General features: G+C 48.7%; 5 protein-coding genes across 5 annotated transcripts; 2 read left to right on the forward strand and 3 right to left on the reverse strand.

Moving 5' to 3' along the window:
• Positions 1-1,873: 1,873 nt before the first annotated feature.
• BO83DRAFT_404968 (MFS general substrate transporter) lies at positions 1,874-4,824 on the forward strand (the record flags this gene model as incomplete). Its single annotated transcript, XM_025533767.1, has 6 exons — positions 1,874-1,890; positions 2,799-2,966; positions 3,016-3,496; positions 3,530-3,822; positions 3,870-3,989; positions 4,040-4,824. 6 exons carry the CDS (start codon positions 1,874-1,876, stop codon positions 4,440-4,442), a joined length of 1,482 nt encoding a protein of 493 aa, XP_025392586.1. The 3' UTR covers positions 4,443-4,824.
• Positions 4,825-5,196: 372 nt separating this feature from the next.
• On the reverse strand, positions 5,197-7,571 carry BO83DRAFT_422683 (flavodoxin and radical SAM domain protein; the record flags this gene model as incomplete). Its single annotated transcript, XM_025535051.1, has 2 exons — positions 5,197-7,499; positions 7,550-7,571. The coding sequence occupies 2 exons, from the start codon at positions 7,569-7,571 to the stop codon at positions 5,197-5,199; spliced, it is 2,325 nt and encodes a 774-aa protein (XP_025392587.1).
• A 1,175-nt stretch (positions 7,572-8,746) lies between these two features.
• Positions 8,747-11,080, reverse strand: BO83DRAFT_413547 (TPR-like protein). Its single transcript, XM_025534495.1, has 2 exons — positions 9,891-11,080; positions 8,747-9,821 (listed from the first exon to the last, which is right to left on the reverse strand). Exons 1-2 carry the CDS (start codon positions 11,009-11,011, stop codon positions 8,855-8,857), a joined length of 2,088 nt encoding a protein of 695 aa, XP_025392588.1. The 5' UTR covers positions 11,012-11,080; the 3' UTR covers positions 8,747-8,854.
• Positions 11,081-12,962: 1,882 nt separating this feature from the next.
• Positions 12,963-13,383, forward strand: BO83DRAFT_422684 (uncharacterized protein; the record flags this gene model as incomplete). Its single annotated transcript, XM_025535052.1, has 4 exons — positions 12,963-12,982; positions 13,039-13,117; positions 13,175-13,256; positions 13,307-13,383. The coding sequence occupies 4 exons, from the start codon at positions 12,963-12,965 to the stop codon at positions 13,381-13,383; spliced, it is 258 nt and encodes an 85-aa protein (XP_025392589.1).
• Positions 13,384-13,462: 79 nt separating this feature from the next.
• Positions 13,463-15,070, reverse strand: BO83DRAFT_413548 (putative dipeptidase). The gene is made up of 3 exons (XM_025534496.1): positions 14,802-15,070; positions 14,538-14,750; positions 13,463-14,479 (listed from the first exon to the last, which is right to left on the reverse strand). Exons 1-3 carry the CDS (start codon positions 15,016-15,018, stop codon positions 13,566-13,568), a joined length of 1,344 nt encoding a protein of 447 aa, XP_025392590.1. The 5' UTR covers positions 15,019-15,070; the 3' UTR covers positions 13,463-13,565.
• Positions 15,071-15,180: the final 110 nt, after the last annotated feature.

Genomic DNA, 15,180 nt, shown 5'->3' on the forward strand with positions numbered 1-15,180 from the left:
CAGGGGCCGTCCCTCTCTAACTGTCATGGGCAGAGAGTCCCCGAATGCGAGGGGTAGAACCATGGATGGTAGGGAGTTTAGGTTGTTGGTTTGGCATCTGGGAGTTGCTGTGGTTGCGGTGGATTGAATCCAGGGGCTGGGAAGAAGAGGGAACCGCGTTGCTTAACCGACGCGTTCCCAAATAGAAGTACAAGAAAACAGTATGAGAAGGAGAAAAAAACCCCTCCAACTTTCCAGGAGTTACTGTCCAAATAATTCAGACATCTTGTGTAGCGAAATCCCCGCCCCGTCAGAGATTGACAACCTCACGACTGAAGCAGATCCTCTGCTATTTAGGAAAAAAGAGGGCTTCACCGGGTCTCCTTCGCCGGCACGGAAGCCCATCCGGAGGGTGGGGATAGCCCGCCTCGAGGCACGGATGGCAAACAACAAATTGAATGAATGCAAATAATGTGTTATGAAATCTCCAGCGGCTGTCCAGCCATCAAAAGGAATTGCCACTATTGACTGTCGCTCAGATCCAATGCGGCATGCATCAATAGCCGGCTTCTCAAACGGTGTTGAATGCTCTGTGTGGATCCCTTCAGTATGTTTTGATTCTGACACTGAGCCATATCGACCACTCATGCCAGAAACCATTCATTTCAATCCGGTCAAATTGATGCCAACCATTAGTTAGCCCGACGGAATACGGGCTTGACTCCGACTGCAGGATGCAGGATCATCTCAGTGAGCAATCTTACTGCTCCTGCATAGGCCCCTCCCCCCTCCTCCCTCCTTTTTGTGCAGGTCCCAGGCGGACGGTAGCCTCTTCACTTTCTTTTCCCTTTTGGAGGAAAGTCGCGGACGCTAAAATGCCTGGCACAGGAACACTAAGCGGATCTAACATGGTCGATGGAGCGATTGATAGAACGCAAGAGCAGTCGACTAGCAGCACACTGCAGACAGCAGGCCCGCATGCCGAAGTGTAATTTAAATTGGCGTTAATTTTAGAAAGAAGTCCCCGAGCTGATCCCCAGTCAAGGCCATTGTTCCCTCTGAGTCTGGCATGTGAGCCCGACCCAGAAAAGATAACAGCAAAATAATACCGACACATATATGGGGACCACATTGCGTGGACCTTCTTTGACTGCTGGCTGACGTTGGTCCCCGACGGAGGAAGGACCTGTCACCAAGAGATCCAGTTTGGCCGTTTCACCATCGACAGGCCATGAGGTGTCCCAACGTAATCCTCATCTCAGTGGCACACAGGCGTGCGTAGGAAAGGACCATCTTGCCACATGGAAGCCATTCGTCCGAGCGCGTCCGCAGCACGTGGCGGATTTTCCAATTCAAAAAAGAAACGACCAAGACGATTGACTGCGATAGATCAGATGCTGTCACTATCCGAGTTCCACCGCACACAAAACAGCCGACCAGCAACAAGCAAACAAAATTAAATCCAAATGCTTCTCACGGATTCGTAGCCCTCGCAAGTCTGCGGAAGCCCGGCAACGTACTAAACCAGGGTTGTTCTGCAATCTCCGTCGATCGGAAACCGTTTCCAGAAAAGCAAAAGTCCCTCGCAGCTCGCCACACACACAAACAAGCAAACAAACAGTAAGCGATGGTGCAGCAGGAACTCCTTTCCCCCCTGAAGTCCGCCTGTAATAATTGCTTTTTTGATTTTCGTCTTTATCTCGGCACGTGCAACGGACAGGGACTGGCGGGATGGTTGGCATTCCTAGAACATTCCTGATCGGCTACTTAGTGCCTGTCTTGCTTTTTCTGCTTTGGAGACTAGTCTTCTGAGTTCTGACTGGTTTTCTTCAAGGGATCCCTAGTGACTAGCCAGGCTAAATTTTCGTATCCCTGCAAGGAGAAGACGGCTAGGATGAACCCATTCCCGCTGTTATAGCACGGTTAGGAGAACTTTCTGCAGCATTAGCATCCCCTGAGGACGGCTCACGTTGAGAAGCTAGCGACGGACTGCCGTCTAAGTCTGCATGTTCGCGATCCAAGTACTCTGTCTGTCAGCCGTCTTTGAGCGAAGCTCATAGCTGTCTCCGATGACGGCTCGCAGGACCCTTTTCGAACTCTCCACTGCTTGATGCCCAACAGAGTATTATTATAATGTCATCCGGATATCCCCTCACCAGGAAATTCAATGTGCTCAAGCCCAAGTACCATCTAAACCTGGTTAGCATCAGTTAGTCTACGGACAGTCGGTCTGCCTATGGCCCAGGCTGGCCGGAGTGACCTACACCGACCAGGTGCAAATCAATGCCAAAGATACAACGACTTTACAAATCGCGCCTGGCTCTGTTGGTACACCTCGTTTTTCCGTTCATCCGATGTCCAGAAGTTTCAAGACCATGATGTTTCACGCATTTGTCAAACGATCAAGTTTCGTACAGCAGGTGACTGTTCGAGTGGCAATTTGTGAAATCAACATCGATGACCAGACTGCCAAGTCAGCAGATGTCTGAATACTTGAAGTCACGACACTGTCCTGCATGTACTCATCATACCGATGGCTGCATACCCGGGCTACTCAACCCATCAATTGCTTTAATCGCATCCAATGGAGGCATGGGTTCATTGCAATTGGAACCTCGTCTAAACTTAGTGTACAGCCTCGTGTAAACTTCACGTAGGCACGGGCAACTACCCTCGGTCGGCCCTGAGTTTTAGGAGTATATTCATGCCGCGGCGTTGATACTTAAAAGGGGATATCATGCCATCAATCGTACGATTGTTGACCGCTGCTCTACGCACAGGCATAATGCTCCGATCAAGGAATAGTGAATCCCTCCTAGACAACATGTTCCTTTCTCGTCGCAGGGAACACCTTCATCGTCACTACTGACGACTATCGAACATTACCCGAAGATCTTTGGTTATTGCGTAGCACTGGCGTCTGGTATTCTGCTCTATGGGTATGATTTAGTTATCGTGGGAAATGTTTCCGCTATGCCTGAGTTCCAGTAAGCACTGTTTCGAGTTGTGTCTTCGTAGCATCTCTGACCTCGCCAGACGCGATTTCGGCCGCCGATTGAACGGCGCACTCATCATCCCGTCTTTTTGGCTGAGCCTATGGGACGTGGCTAGCCCCCTTGGCGGTCTCTTTGGCGCTATAGCCGCAGGGCAGTTACAAGATCGTGCCGGACGTCGCTTTTGCTTAGCCTTTGCAGCTATATTGTCGGTAGCTGCAGTCGCAGTCGCGTATGTATCGAACATCCCGAACGATATAGACGCCCGCCGAGCAGTCTTTCTGATCGCAAAGCTTGTGCAAGGTCTCGCTGTTCATATGATCACATGCACAACCCAAACATATATGTCTGAGATCTTGCCTCCCGTGCTGCGAGGCCCCTTGCTGGCCTTCTTTCCGATATTCATCCTCCTGGGTCCATGGATGGGCAGTGTAGTAGTGTACAAGTCTCTAGATATTGCGGGAAGCCGGGGATATAAGAATTGCTTCATCTCCCAGTGGCCGTTCTCCGCATTGTCTCTGCTAGTTGCAGCTATTCTCCCCGAAAGCCCGACGTAGCTCATTCGAAAAGATCGAATAAATGCCGCTCACAAATCATTGCGACGACTTGATGCCGGCCGTATCGAGTTGCAAAACCGTTTCGAGCAACTACGGTCATTCATTGAAAAAGAGGATCGAGACGCAGCAAGCAAGGCGATTGGGTACCGTGACTGCTTCAGAGGCGTCGACCGGCGGCGTACCATGATTGTCCTGTTTGCAAACCTCATCCCTTCATTTTTCGGTCTACCCTTATTATCTAAGACTAAGTATTTTCTGCAGTTAGTCGGCATGGAGCACCACAGGAGCTTTCTGTTTCTACAAGCTGGAATTGGATTGGGCTGGCAGCTAACCTTATCAGCATGCAGACCTTGTCTAGATTTGGCCGTGTGCCTTTGATTACTGTCAGCTTAAGCGTCTCGACCCTCGCTTGGATGGGTATGGGGATTGCCGACTGCTTTCCAGGAACGATTAGCGTTTGGTAAGTTGTCTGGAAATGATATGCAATAACCGAGGCTAATGGTTGTTCAGGTACACGGGAATCATACTAGTCACGGTAATCGCGGCCTGCGGTATTGGTGCATGGCCAGCATCCTACGCTGTCGGTGGAGAGGCATCGTCTCTGCGGCTTCGGGCCAAGTCCCAAGGTTTGGGCTGGTTCGTTTCCGGACTCACCAGCGTCGATTTCAACCTCATTTTACCGTACATCTTCAACCCTGATCGGGGGGCCCTACGCGGTAAGACCGGGTTTGTATGTGCGGGCTTCTCGGCCATTGCCCTCGTGGGAGCATGGCTTTACGTGCCAAAGATGAAAGATCGGACGCCTAGCGAGATTGACGATATGTTTGAAGCAGTCGTACCTGCACGGCAGTTCAGGATGTGGTCCCTACTGATTGCTGATCCACTTTCTTCGGATCGTTCCCCACAAGCATGACTAGCCGACGCAGGCAACCAATCCACCGGCGCGTCAGTCGAGTACGAAATTTGTTCAGCCCGAGCTGTTCCTGGGTGAGAGCCTTTTAGGAGCAGATCGACAGAAAGCCCACTCGATGGATCTTCTTCTCGGCTCGAGCCAGAATGCACGGCTAAGGACAGCCTTAGAGAAAGACGCGCCAAGCCATGGCAGCCTGTAGTACAGCAGTTTTAGAGGTTGGAAGAACGATCTGAAGGCCATTTGCGAAGACGTATGGAACAAAGGAATATGAAACGGTCACACAGAACCATAATCAACGGCTGTCAGAACAAACCCACTTAAGCAAAACCCGTATGATCATGAGCTACAAAATGTCATTTGACATGTGTCATTTCGTAATTTGAACTAGATACAGGAAGTCATAAATGAAATCTACTAGCCTTATTGTTTCGTATATAGCGTTTCTGTGGGCCTCACAACGGCGGCACGGAATGCGCGGGCACTGTGAAACGAGGTTTGGGGCAGAGTCCATGGACGGATAGCTTGGGCTCGTCATTCCCCGAACGAAGTCCGTGAAATCAGTGGGGTGATACTTCGCATCTTGGTGAAGCAGCGTTGGTCGGCACGCTGCTGGTAGGTCGAGCTCTGATGAAAAGGAGTCTCGGCAAGAGTGTGGGCTTTTGGTCGCGTCATAGAATGAGATTCGCGGGCAAACCGACGGGCTGCCATGGAACACAACCCATGTACAGGCACATATACCGTGTGAAGAGGCCGATCATCCCTGAGCTTCAGCAGCAGCCTGAATGGCCTTCTTCTTGCCCTTCCTGTAGACACGCTCATCGTTCGGATCGAAGCCTCCGTTACCCCACAGCGCCCAGTCCTCGGTTTCTCTCATATAGTCCTCCGGCGTGAACGAGGTACCGTCGGCCTTCTCCTTCTCCAAGAGCTGGAAGAACCTATCGTAATCGATCCGGGAATGCCACTTGCCATTGACGTGGAACCGCTCGGACGCGATGAGCGCGCAACAACTGTGAGCATGCTCGGCGGCAATACCATACTTCAGACCACGGCGCTCTAGTTCTGCGTTGAGAGAAGTGACAAACTGCTGGATTTCTTCATAGAAAGGAACATTCTGCATTGTCAGTCCAGCTCCGGCGCTGGTACTGGTACCACAGTAAGTCACGCCTTTGATTTCAATAAAGCAGGGCAGAGCCTTCTCAACCAGGTTGGCATATCCAATCACTTCATCGTCAATGTTGAATCCCTTGACCAGCGTAAGACGGAAGACCGTCCGCTGGTAATGACGCTTTTCCCGGAGGATATCCAAGCAGCGCTGAAAACGTTCCCAGAAGTCGCGGTGCAGAGGCCGATCGATCTTACGTAGGCTCTCGCGGTTGCTAGCATCGATGGAGACATAGAGTTGCGTCACCCGATGCAACGTTTCAAGCTGGTCAGGGTGTTGGGCGTTGCAGACAAGGAAACTGGAGATATGTTCGCTGTGCAACATGTCCAGGAAACGATTAATATGGGGATAGAAGATCGGCTCGCCAACCAAGCTGAGAGCACAGTGACGGATCCGCATAGCCTCGGCGAATCGCTCCGCACGCACACCCGGAACACCACGCATCATCTTGATCTTCTTGTAATGACCTTCCTTGACTCCATTGAAAATGAGTTCCGGATCATCCACCTTCCACCGCCAAGTGGTACCGACAGGATTGGTACCATGACGCCAGCAGAAGATACATTTGTTGCTGCAAGAAAGCGAAGGAGTTGCCTCCATGCACAGGTGAGAGCGAATACCGTAAAATGAGAACTTATAACAGGAGCCACGACCACGCAGGGCGGACTTGGTCCAACGACAGATCTTGACGCCAGAGTGCGAACCAACAATGGTGTATCCTTGCTTAGTCAGAGAGGCATAGGTGGGCGAGGTCTTGGGCACCATCTCTTTCTCAGTGGCGGGCGCAGGAGTCTTTCCACCCGTAGTGAAATCCACTGGAATAGGGGATCCGGATGCAGCGTCCGAGCTGAATTTGATATCTTCCAGATCGACCACCGACTGGTTCTTGTTCCTCTTCCGACCGTTTGCCTTGTCGGAGTCCGAACCTTCGTCGTCCAAATCCTCCTCATCACTTTCGAGCGGATCACCACTACCAGGGACACCTTCACCTAGGCCGCCATTTTCGACAATATCACCGAGAATATCCTGTAGGCCGCGGGACCATTCCTTCAAGGCCGAGTCTGCATCGCTCTTGACATCTCCAAAACCAAGAGGGTAGGCCCTCTTCCTGCCTGTAAGTTTCGCCATCCAGCGATCCAGTTCCTTGGCCTGTGAGCAGAAACCTTCCTCTTCGGTAGGCCATCCTTCCCTGTCGCCAAACCCGAAGACAGAATAGCCAGCGAGACCAGACAGAGGTGCAGTATCAATGCGGAAGTCATGATGAGTTTCATCGAGGTGGCCGAGGAAGGTGTTCAAAATGGTATCGATGTTGTAAGTCGGGATCAGCATGCAATAGACATAGCGTGTTCCTGGCGAAGTCGAAGGGGGCTTCGGGGCGCTGATGAAGTAGTCGTCGAAATCGACATAGGACAGGTCGTGAATCTGGGGGGGAAGGAGGCCTCGTTCCCGACTTTCAGGATCGGCCCGATCGCGCGCAGCAGCACGCAAATCTTCCAGCAAGACTTGGGCATATCTCTCGGTGTTTGCGGTCAACGAAGCGAAGAAGATGATAGGTTGAATGAAGGAGACAGGGGGTTCCTGGTCAGAACCTCTACGCCGACCAGCAACCTTTAGCGGCTTCTTTCCTGTGACCCGCTTCGGACCGGCCTGCTTTTGCGACGCGTCCTTCTCCACGACCGAGGGCTGTGAGTCGGCTTTTACATCCTTCTCCGTAGACTGGCTGATGGTCTTTTCACGTTTTTCCGGGGAATGGCTGCGAGGCGACGACGGGATGGAGGAAGCAGTAGCAATCTTGGACTTGGGCTGCAGCTTACGATAAGCGCGGACGAGAACGACAAGGGTAGCGAGAGCGAGGAGGAGAGGCAAGCGGTAGGAATGCCAAAAGGCCAAAAGACCTAAGATGAACTGTCAGTACTTGTGAGGTAGCAGAGAACGAGCAAACTACCTTCGTTTGCAGATGCGTCCATGTTGAGTGTATTAAAACGAGCAAACGAATTCCGTGGGACAGTGGAGGGATCTGAGACCCCTTGTGGCCGCGTGAAGACTCAAAGAGGCGGGCCAGATAGAGACTATGGGCGGGGGAGCACTGGGTGAACTAGTAGTAGTGAGAGGGGTTGACGAAGTCCTGGGGACACATCGCAGTAACCGACTGAATCGGTACTTGGACGAAGGCGAGTCGCAAGGACCGAAAATGATGAGACTAACACAGTCCAGACCCTTCTCTGGAGATAGAGGTCAATGCTATGTAGTAAGTAGTTCTGGGGTAGGATGGATGAACTTCCTCGGGATTTTCGAGGAAATTTTTGGCTCCAGCGGCGAGGCCTCTGATTGGCTCCCGCACTGAACTGCCTGTTAAGGAAGGTACTTTGGCAGACGGGAGTGTGTTCAAAAGTCTGAGCCAAAGAGATCCTGTAACGAGAATAGTTTAAATAATATATAATATTATTTCTAATACGATTTGATTACAGGTTTGGCTTGGTTTCAAATAAGGGTTCCAATAAGAAAGGAAGAGTAAGATGTGGTGACACCAATTTCCGGAATTCCTGTATTAGAGTAGCCGGATGGTTGCCCTTTATTAATAATATATATGTGTGTATTGGCACAAATTGTTCTTGATAGTGTCAATGTTTCTCATTCGTAGTTCTACAAGATGTGATCTTATTGGTTATTTCTGAAAACAGGAGATTCTACATACAAGTTCAATATCAATGATATGCACTGATAACTGCTAAATCATAGAATAGCTAATCCACGATAGATGGTTGGACCGCTGGATATGGTAGTAGTTCTAACCGAATTTGGCTATAGGAGGAGAAAGTGACACTATCAAACAAAGCTCGTGTTGTGGGAAAAGAGGCTGTCTAGCTACGTGACATACAAATCATCACTCAGATTGATTTGCAACCAATTCCCATTGTTACTGGGTAAGGTCGGTATCTGAAGATTCATTATCAGCAGAATATAGTGTCAATTCAAAACATCACTAAGCTATTCTCCTCAACCGGGGAAATTCGCCCCCCCCCCCCCCCCCCCCCCTCCCCATATTTCTGCCCATCGCAAGCATACCTTGCTGACAGTATTCACACAAGGTATACCAGGCTTTGTAGAGTATCAGAAGATTTCTTATCAAGTAAACCTCTTTGCAGCTATAATACATCACTCTCCATTTTCCTAGCCTCTTTAAGCTAATCTTTCTCAAGGTATATTCATATGAAACTTGCCATGCTTCGAAATATTTCCTTAGCTTTCTTCAAGCTTCCGTGCCTCGCCGGATATTCATGCAAGCATGCCCTTCAAGAAAATGAGGATGATTCTCACCAAATATTTCTCCATGCAGCTCCAAAAATAAGTGTATCAATTCCTTACCCCCCTTAGACTTGCGCGTGCGGTACCTCACCACAAGGATTGCTATGCGTTCACACACTTCGACCCATATATTCTCGGCATCTTTAAGCTTGCCTTGCTCGCGGTATACTGACACAAGATTTGCCATGTTTTGAAATACTTGGTCCAACATTTCTATGGCTTCCATATGCCTGCCTTGCTGACCGTAAATGGACCCGAGTTTCACCATACTTTGAAGAGTGCTGGGATGTTTCTCACCAAGTACTTCTTTTTGCAGCTGTAACACTTCATCTCCTAGCTTCCCAGCCTCATCTAGCCTGCGTTGCTGACAGTAAATTGACACGAGGTTTACCATGCTTTGAAGAGTACTGGGATGTTTCTCACCAAGTACTTCTTTTTGCAGCTGTAACACTTTATCTTGTAGTTTCTGAGCCTCATCGAGCATGCCTTGTCCACAGTAAATTGAAATAAGATTTACCATACTCTGAAGAGTGCTGGGATCTCTCTCATCAAGTACTTCTTGTTGCAGCTGTAACATTTTATCTTTTAGTGTCCCAGCCTCATCAAGTTTGTCTTGCTGCAAATAATTTGACATGAGGTTTGTCATGCTCTGAAGAGTACTGGGATGTTTCTCACCAAGTACTTCTTGTTGCAGCTGTAATACTTTATTCCCTAGTTTTTCAGCCTCATCAAGCCTGTTTTGCCAATGGTAAATTGACATGAGATTTGCCATGCTTTGAAGAGTGCTGGGATGTTTTTTACCAAGTACTTTTTGTTGCAGCTGTAATACTTCATCTCCTAAGTGCCCAGCCTTGATTAGTTCGGCATGCTGAGGTCGATGGGGGCTGGGATATCGACGTTCATAACGAAAACTGGAAAGTTTCTCAGCAAGTCTTTCTCCCTATATCTGCGGTACTTCAATTGCGATTGGATCAACCTACATTGGTCGACTCTGCTCACTGTATAGCTGTACGAGACTGGCCATTCCTTCAAGAACATGGGGGTGCGTTTTACCAAGCTTCTGCCGCCGTAATTCCAGTACCCTGATCGCAAAGGCATCTGCAGGTATAGGATCGCGTCCCGAAATCTGTCGTGGTCTTCTGAGGCCTTTCGGCAAACACAACATTTCCTGTAATGTATGTTCGATGGCGGAGAGCTGGTATCTGGGATTTCTCTCTTTGCATATTACCCCTAATACGTCGATATATATATCTTCCACTGATAGATTGTAGTTCGCCTGGACTGAGTTTTCTGAAGTAAGACCAAGCAGTGCATACACTCTATCCCTTATATCTGAACTTTTATGCCTTCCATATGTCATCAGCAAGTCCGAGAGGGGTAAGTGCTGGTCATTTTGAGGAAGACTGTCCCAGAGCATTTTCTGCGCGATCATCACCGAACCTGTACATTTTGAGATACCTAAAGAATCATGGTACACGACATGGGTTTTTATCTCCTGGCGAAGAGATGCTAACTGATGCCAACTAAAGCTTTTTGTGCCGCAGTAAAGCATGACATCCTTTGCAAGCATGAGCTCTTGGACAATCCATATTCGACTCCAATATGGTTGCTCTAGTAGACTTTGTAATGCTTTCTCCAAGGCTGATTTGGTTTCTTGAGCTGGTAAACCTGGATTTGCAATATATTCAATAGCGAGGTCACTGGAATCAGTGGCTTGGCCTAGCCATACCACCGTAAGTTCTGCTCCGGCATATATATCCCTCATCATGTTGACTTGGTGATTCCGCTCCGAAATACTGGACTGATCGATACATATTGCGTCAATCCAGAAGAGCTGCCATCTCCGGCATAAGTTCATGGTATTCAAAAAGTTCCAAAGATTTCCTTGCACGTGAAACTCCATATCATCCAAATCAATTAGTTGCCTGTTTTGCGAAGAACCCCAGGTATATGATAAAGCAACGTAAGATGGACAGCAGGTTCGGTCGACAACATGTAGTTTGCAGCGAACTGTTTCAGACGGTGAAGATGGCAGTAATTTAAGAAGCCTAATACATTTAGAGGACGGATCCAAAGGAGAATAGGTGAAAGCTTGCGCCATTTGACAGATGTAAAAAATCGCTTTGTAGTTCGTACTAAGCTGGTTGAACTTGTAATACTTGTGATAAATTGACCCAGCACTTGCAAGATGATTCTTCGTTAACTATTTATCCAGTCTAGTTATCTAGTTAGGCTGACAACATCCTAGCCTCACAGCCACATGATGACGTGGTCGGGCACCCACATGAACTGCAACAGTGTCAGATGGTCAGACCGAAGTCGAAAAGAGTAACCAAATCAGAGTTGAAGAAATTCTGATATTGGAAGAGAACTAATACAATATAAACTTTTATATTAGTGTCAAACAATCTAACTTATATGGCCTCTGGGCCGATACCTGTATGCATGCCCACATAGAATACCAGCGTTTGGAGGGAACTCCGGCATTCATGGGTCCGATAAGCAAATCATCCTCCGAACAGAAATAACCCCTTCGGATGGCCACAGAAGTGCTACAGTTAATGAGCCATGCTAACAAAGCCTAATTGACTATCGTTAACATCGACATACCACAGACTCCTTATTCCACTGGGCTTTGTATTATACGTGAATTGACATTCTAATCTGTGTTGCTGACATTACCAAGATATGGCCATATAGATGTGTGTCGCCAAATGCGATCCCATTACCACTGTAGTTCATGCGCTGACATTCTGGTCTTCAACTCAGAGCTTTCGCTGTTACCTCTCAATCTGCTCAATCAGAGTCTCTTTCTAGTATGACATAACTGTTATTTCTTCAACAAGTCGTCAATGTACCAAAGAAACCTCCATAATAGTACAGTATCTATGAAGCATTTAGTGTAAATCGTTGGCACATCGGGATACGCATCCTCGCTGTATGTAGCACTGAGGCTGACACTACCCAAAACCGATCCATCTTCCGACTGCGTCCAGGTGACAACTGTGTGATCAATGTCCTTTACCCAGAAACATTTACCAAGCGTTTTGCGTCGACCATCAATAATCATCAAAACCACTCCAGTAACCAAAGCACAGGTTGAGCACATTCCCAGTGACGTTCATGTTTGGCCAGCGTGGAGCCTCATTCGAGATGACCAAGTCCATTCTCATAGCTGCCTTTCTTGCCCCGTTATGGCTTGGAGGTTCGTAGTGAGAATGTACCGATTATCGCCAGACATACCGAAACTGTCATTATTCGCGACGGCGAGTAGGTAGCAGAGGAGGCGGAGGAGTAGTGTGCTTACAGTGTTCTTAATACTCTCAATCCTAGCACTTCAGAACAGTGTTGCGAACATACAGGTGGAGGAGATGAACAGTTTGCACCGGATGACGAAGCAGGTGACGGAGGTGGAGGAGGCTGACAGTGTCACCAATACTTCCAATCTTAGCACCCCATAAAAGTGCTTCCAACATACAAATAAAGAAGGCTATTGAGCGCCTGATGAAGATGTAGGGGTGACGGAGGTGGAGGCGGCCTCCATGATTTGTTCGGTAGATGCCGACAATATTGACCAACGCATATGCACTTTAGGAGTTCTAGTTGATAGGCGTATGTATGGTTCTCCCAAACCACGCACATCTCGCCTACCCTTAGCAATGATAGCATTTGACGATATCCATATGATGCTCGAGGTAGTAAAATCACTATGCTGTGCAGGGGAAAGCTTCTGCAATTTACAGATATGGTCACTTCGGGCTTGCTCATGGTAAATCATGAAGTACCCACCTATCAGTAAAGAGCGAAAAGTGCATCGAAACCGAATACATCTTAGAAATGGAAGAGTGACTGCTGGCAGGCCTTTCATCTGATGCTTCTAAGTTTCCTTTGGTATGGTATAGCTTCCGGCTGGTGACGTGAATGGGCAAGCGCCAAGAGTATGATTCAATACTGACAAGTAGTAGCAGGCCATACCCCATAAGCCCCTCTGAGATGAAATTGACTCACTTACTGTTTTTCAGGTGCGAGCTTTTCGGCATTGCAAATTCAAAATGGCACCAGCAGTGGAATCGTAAGTGGGCAGTCATTATTTGTTGATTTACTACTCGAAATTAACATACGACCTAGCTCCAACACGAAATCCCAGAATGACAGTCGAAAGACGAACAAAGAGAAACCAGTGCATGACATCCACAAGGGAGAGCATGTACGGAAGGCCTCTAAGTCATACCCATTTACTAGTAAATGTTTAACACTGATCTAGCATGAATCAGGCTCAGGCACCCCCCAACAGATCTCTAATCCCCCTGTGGTCGTCAGACCAGATGAGTTCGATTACTTGCACGGTAGGATCTCTGATTGAAGAGGTTATAGTATATACTGAATACAGCGGTAGCCGCTCCTGGCGCTTTTAAGTGCGCTTTATGTCGACAGTGGCATACGAAGCGATGTCCGTGGTTGATCAACTATTAAAGTAGCCTTATTGATACATTGCTCGCTTACGTGACGTTGGTCCTCTTGAGGGGTGCCCAGTTTGATGTCAAGGCTAGTAGTTTAATGATTGTTTGTTGTCAACTGCCATGGCAATTCCCCGGCTATCTCTACGTACAAGGGATGTTTTGTGCAATGATACAAGTAGTCCGAGAAACCCAAATTCAGGACAACTCGTCCTCAACCGGGAGCGCCCCCTCCGCCTGCATCTGAAGGGCAACCTGATCCACATCTCTCCACACCCGCAGCAGGTTCCCGCCAGCAACTTTGCCTGCATCCTCGTCACTAACTCCGCGTCTCAACAGCTCAGCGATCAAATCCGGATACTTAGACACATCCTCAAGACCGCGTGGAACAGTAGGTATACCGTCAAAATCGCTTCCCAATCCAACATGATCGAATCCAATCAAATTTCCAATGTACATGATGTGGTCCACCACGTGCTCCAGAGTTGCATGCTCTGGATCAAAATCAGGCAGGCCATTCGGATCGTCAGAAGCAGTACACGAAATAAAGTCCGGGGAAAAGTTGACCATCACAATCGAGTTACGGGTTTTGATCAGCTCCAGAACATCATCCGGGACGTTGCGGGGATGGGGGCAGACTGCGTACGCAGAGCTGTGACTGAACATCACAGGAGCACGGCTACCAGCCCAATCATCTTTTCCAGCACCCAAGACATCGCGCATAGTTTCCACACTAACGTGGGACAAGTCGACTATCATTCCGAGCCTGTTCATCTCAAAGACAAGATCCTTACCGGCCTCGCTCACTCCGTGCCAGACCGGGTCTGCCTTCTTGATGCCGCCGGGTATTTCGACGAGCGCTGCATCAGCATAGCGATTGTGGCAGTTATGAGTGAGAGTTGCATATGCCACGCCGCGATCATAGAAGTTTCGCAAGTGAGCTAGGGAATTCCCGATCGAATGAAGGCCCTCCATCCCAAGCGGGGAAATGATCTTTCCTTCCTTGAAGGCTTGAAGGGCAGTCGTCCCATTGGGTGGCTCAGAAAAGACATTGGGGTAGGCTTGTTGCAGGCGCAACATGACATCTACCTGTTCGATAGTCTGGCGGACACCTGGATAAATAATATTAGCAAGAGTAAGAAACGCACGGAGGTATCGTTACTATCGTACTCGTTGCATAGGTTGCGTCGGAGAAATCGCTCCAATTCTTCGGACACTCCACAAAGACACTCCAGAAGGTGCCGCCTACTTTGCCCTCAGCGAGGCGTGGCAGATCGACATGCCCCAGCAAATTGCCATCGGTGAAGGGGATTTTGAAATCATCGCTGTAGATGTGATTTCCGAAAATTTCGCGGATGAAGATGGGTAGATCATCGTGGCCGTCTGTGGTCGTTAGATAAGGCAATTGTAGGCATTACAAACCAAGCTACTCACCTATCAACGGGGTCTCCGAGAGAATTTTGTCCACTCGCGACTGTGCGGGTTTTGGGTGAGTGCATCGGCGCGCATTGGTCAAAGTGACCAAAAAGCACGCAAGAACAAAGGTCAGAAGCACGCGTCCCATGTTGCGCGCCAGAGAAGAGTGAGGTTTTGGCTTCGCATCTGAGGTTGCGTAGCCGCGCGACGACTCCAGATCTAGTTTGGAATCCATTGTGCGAAGGAAGGAGGGGTTGTGTAACCCGCGCTTTCCCGGCGTAGCGAGCGATATGTGTTGATATTGAAATGGCGGAAGGGGATGGAGATGGATGAAGCTCGTTGTTATCGCCGGGGAGATAACCGGACTCCGATGAGTCAACTTGCGTAGTTATAGTTA

Source organism: Aspergillus eucalypticola (assembly GCF_003184535.1).
Source record: "Aspergillus eucalypticola CBS 122712 chromosome Unknown BO83scaffold_2, whole genome shotgun sequence".
In the NCBI taxonomy this organism is placed as follows: Eukaryota; Fungi; Ascomycota; class Eurotiomycetes; order Eurotiales; family Aspergillaceae; genus Aspergillus; species Aspergillus eucalypticola.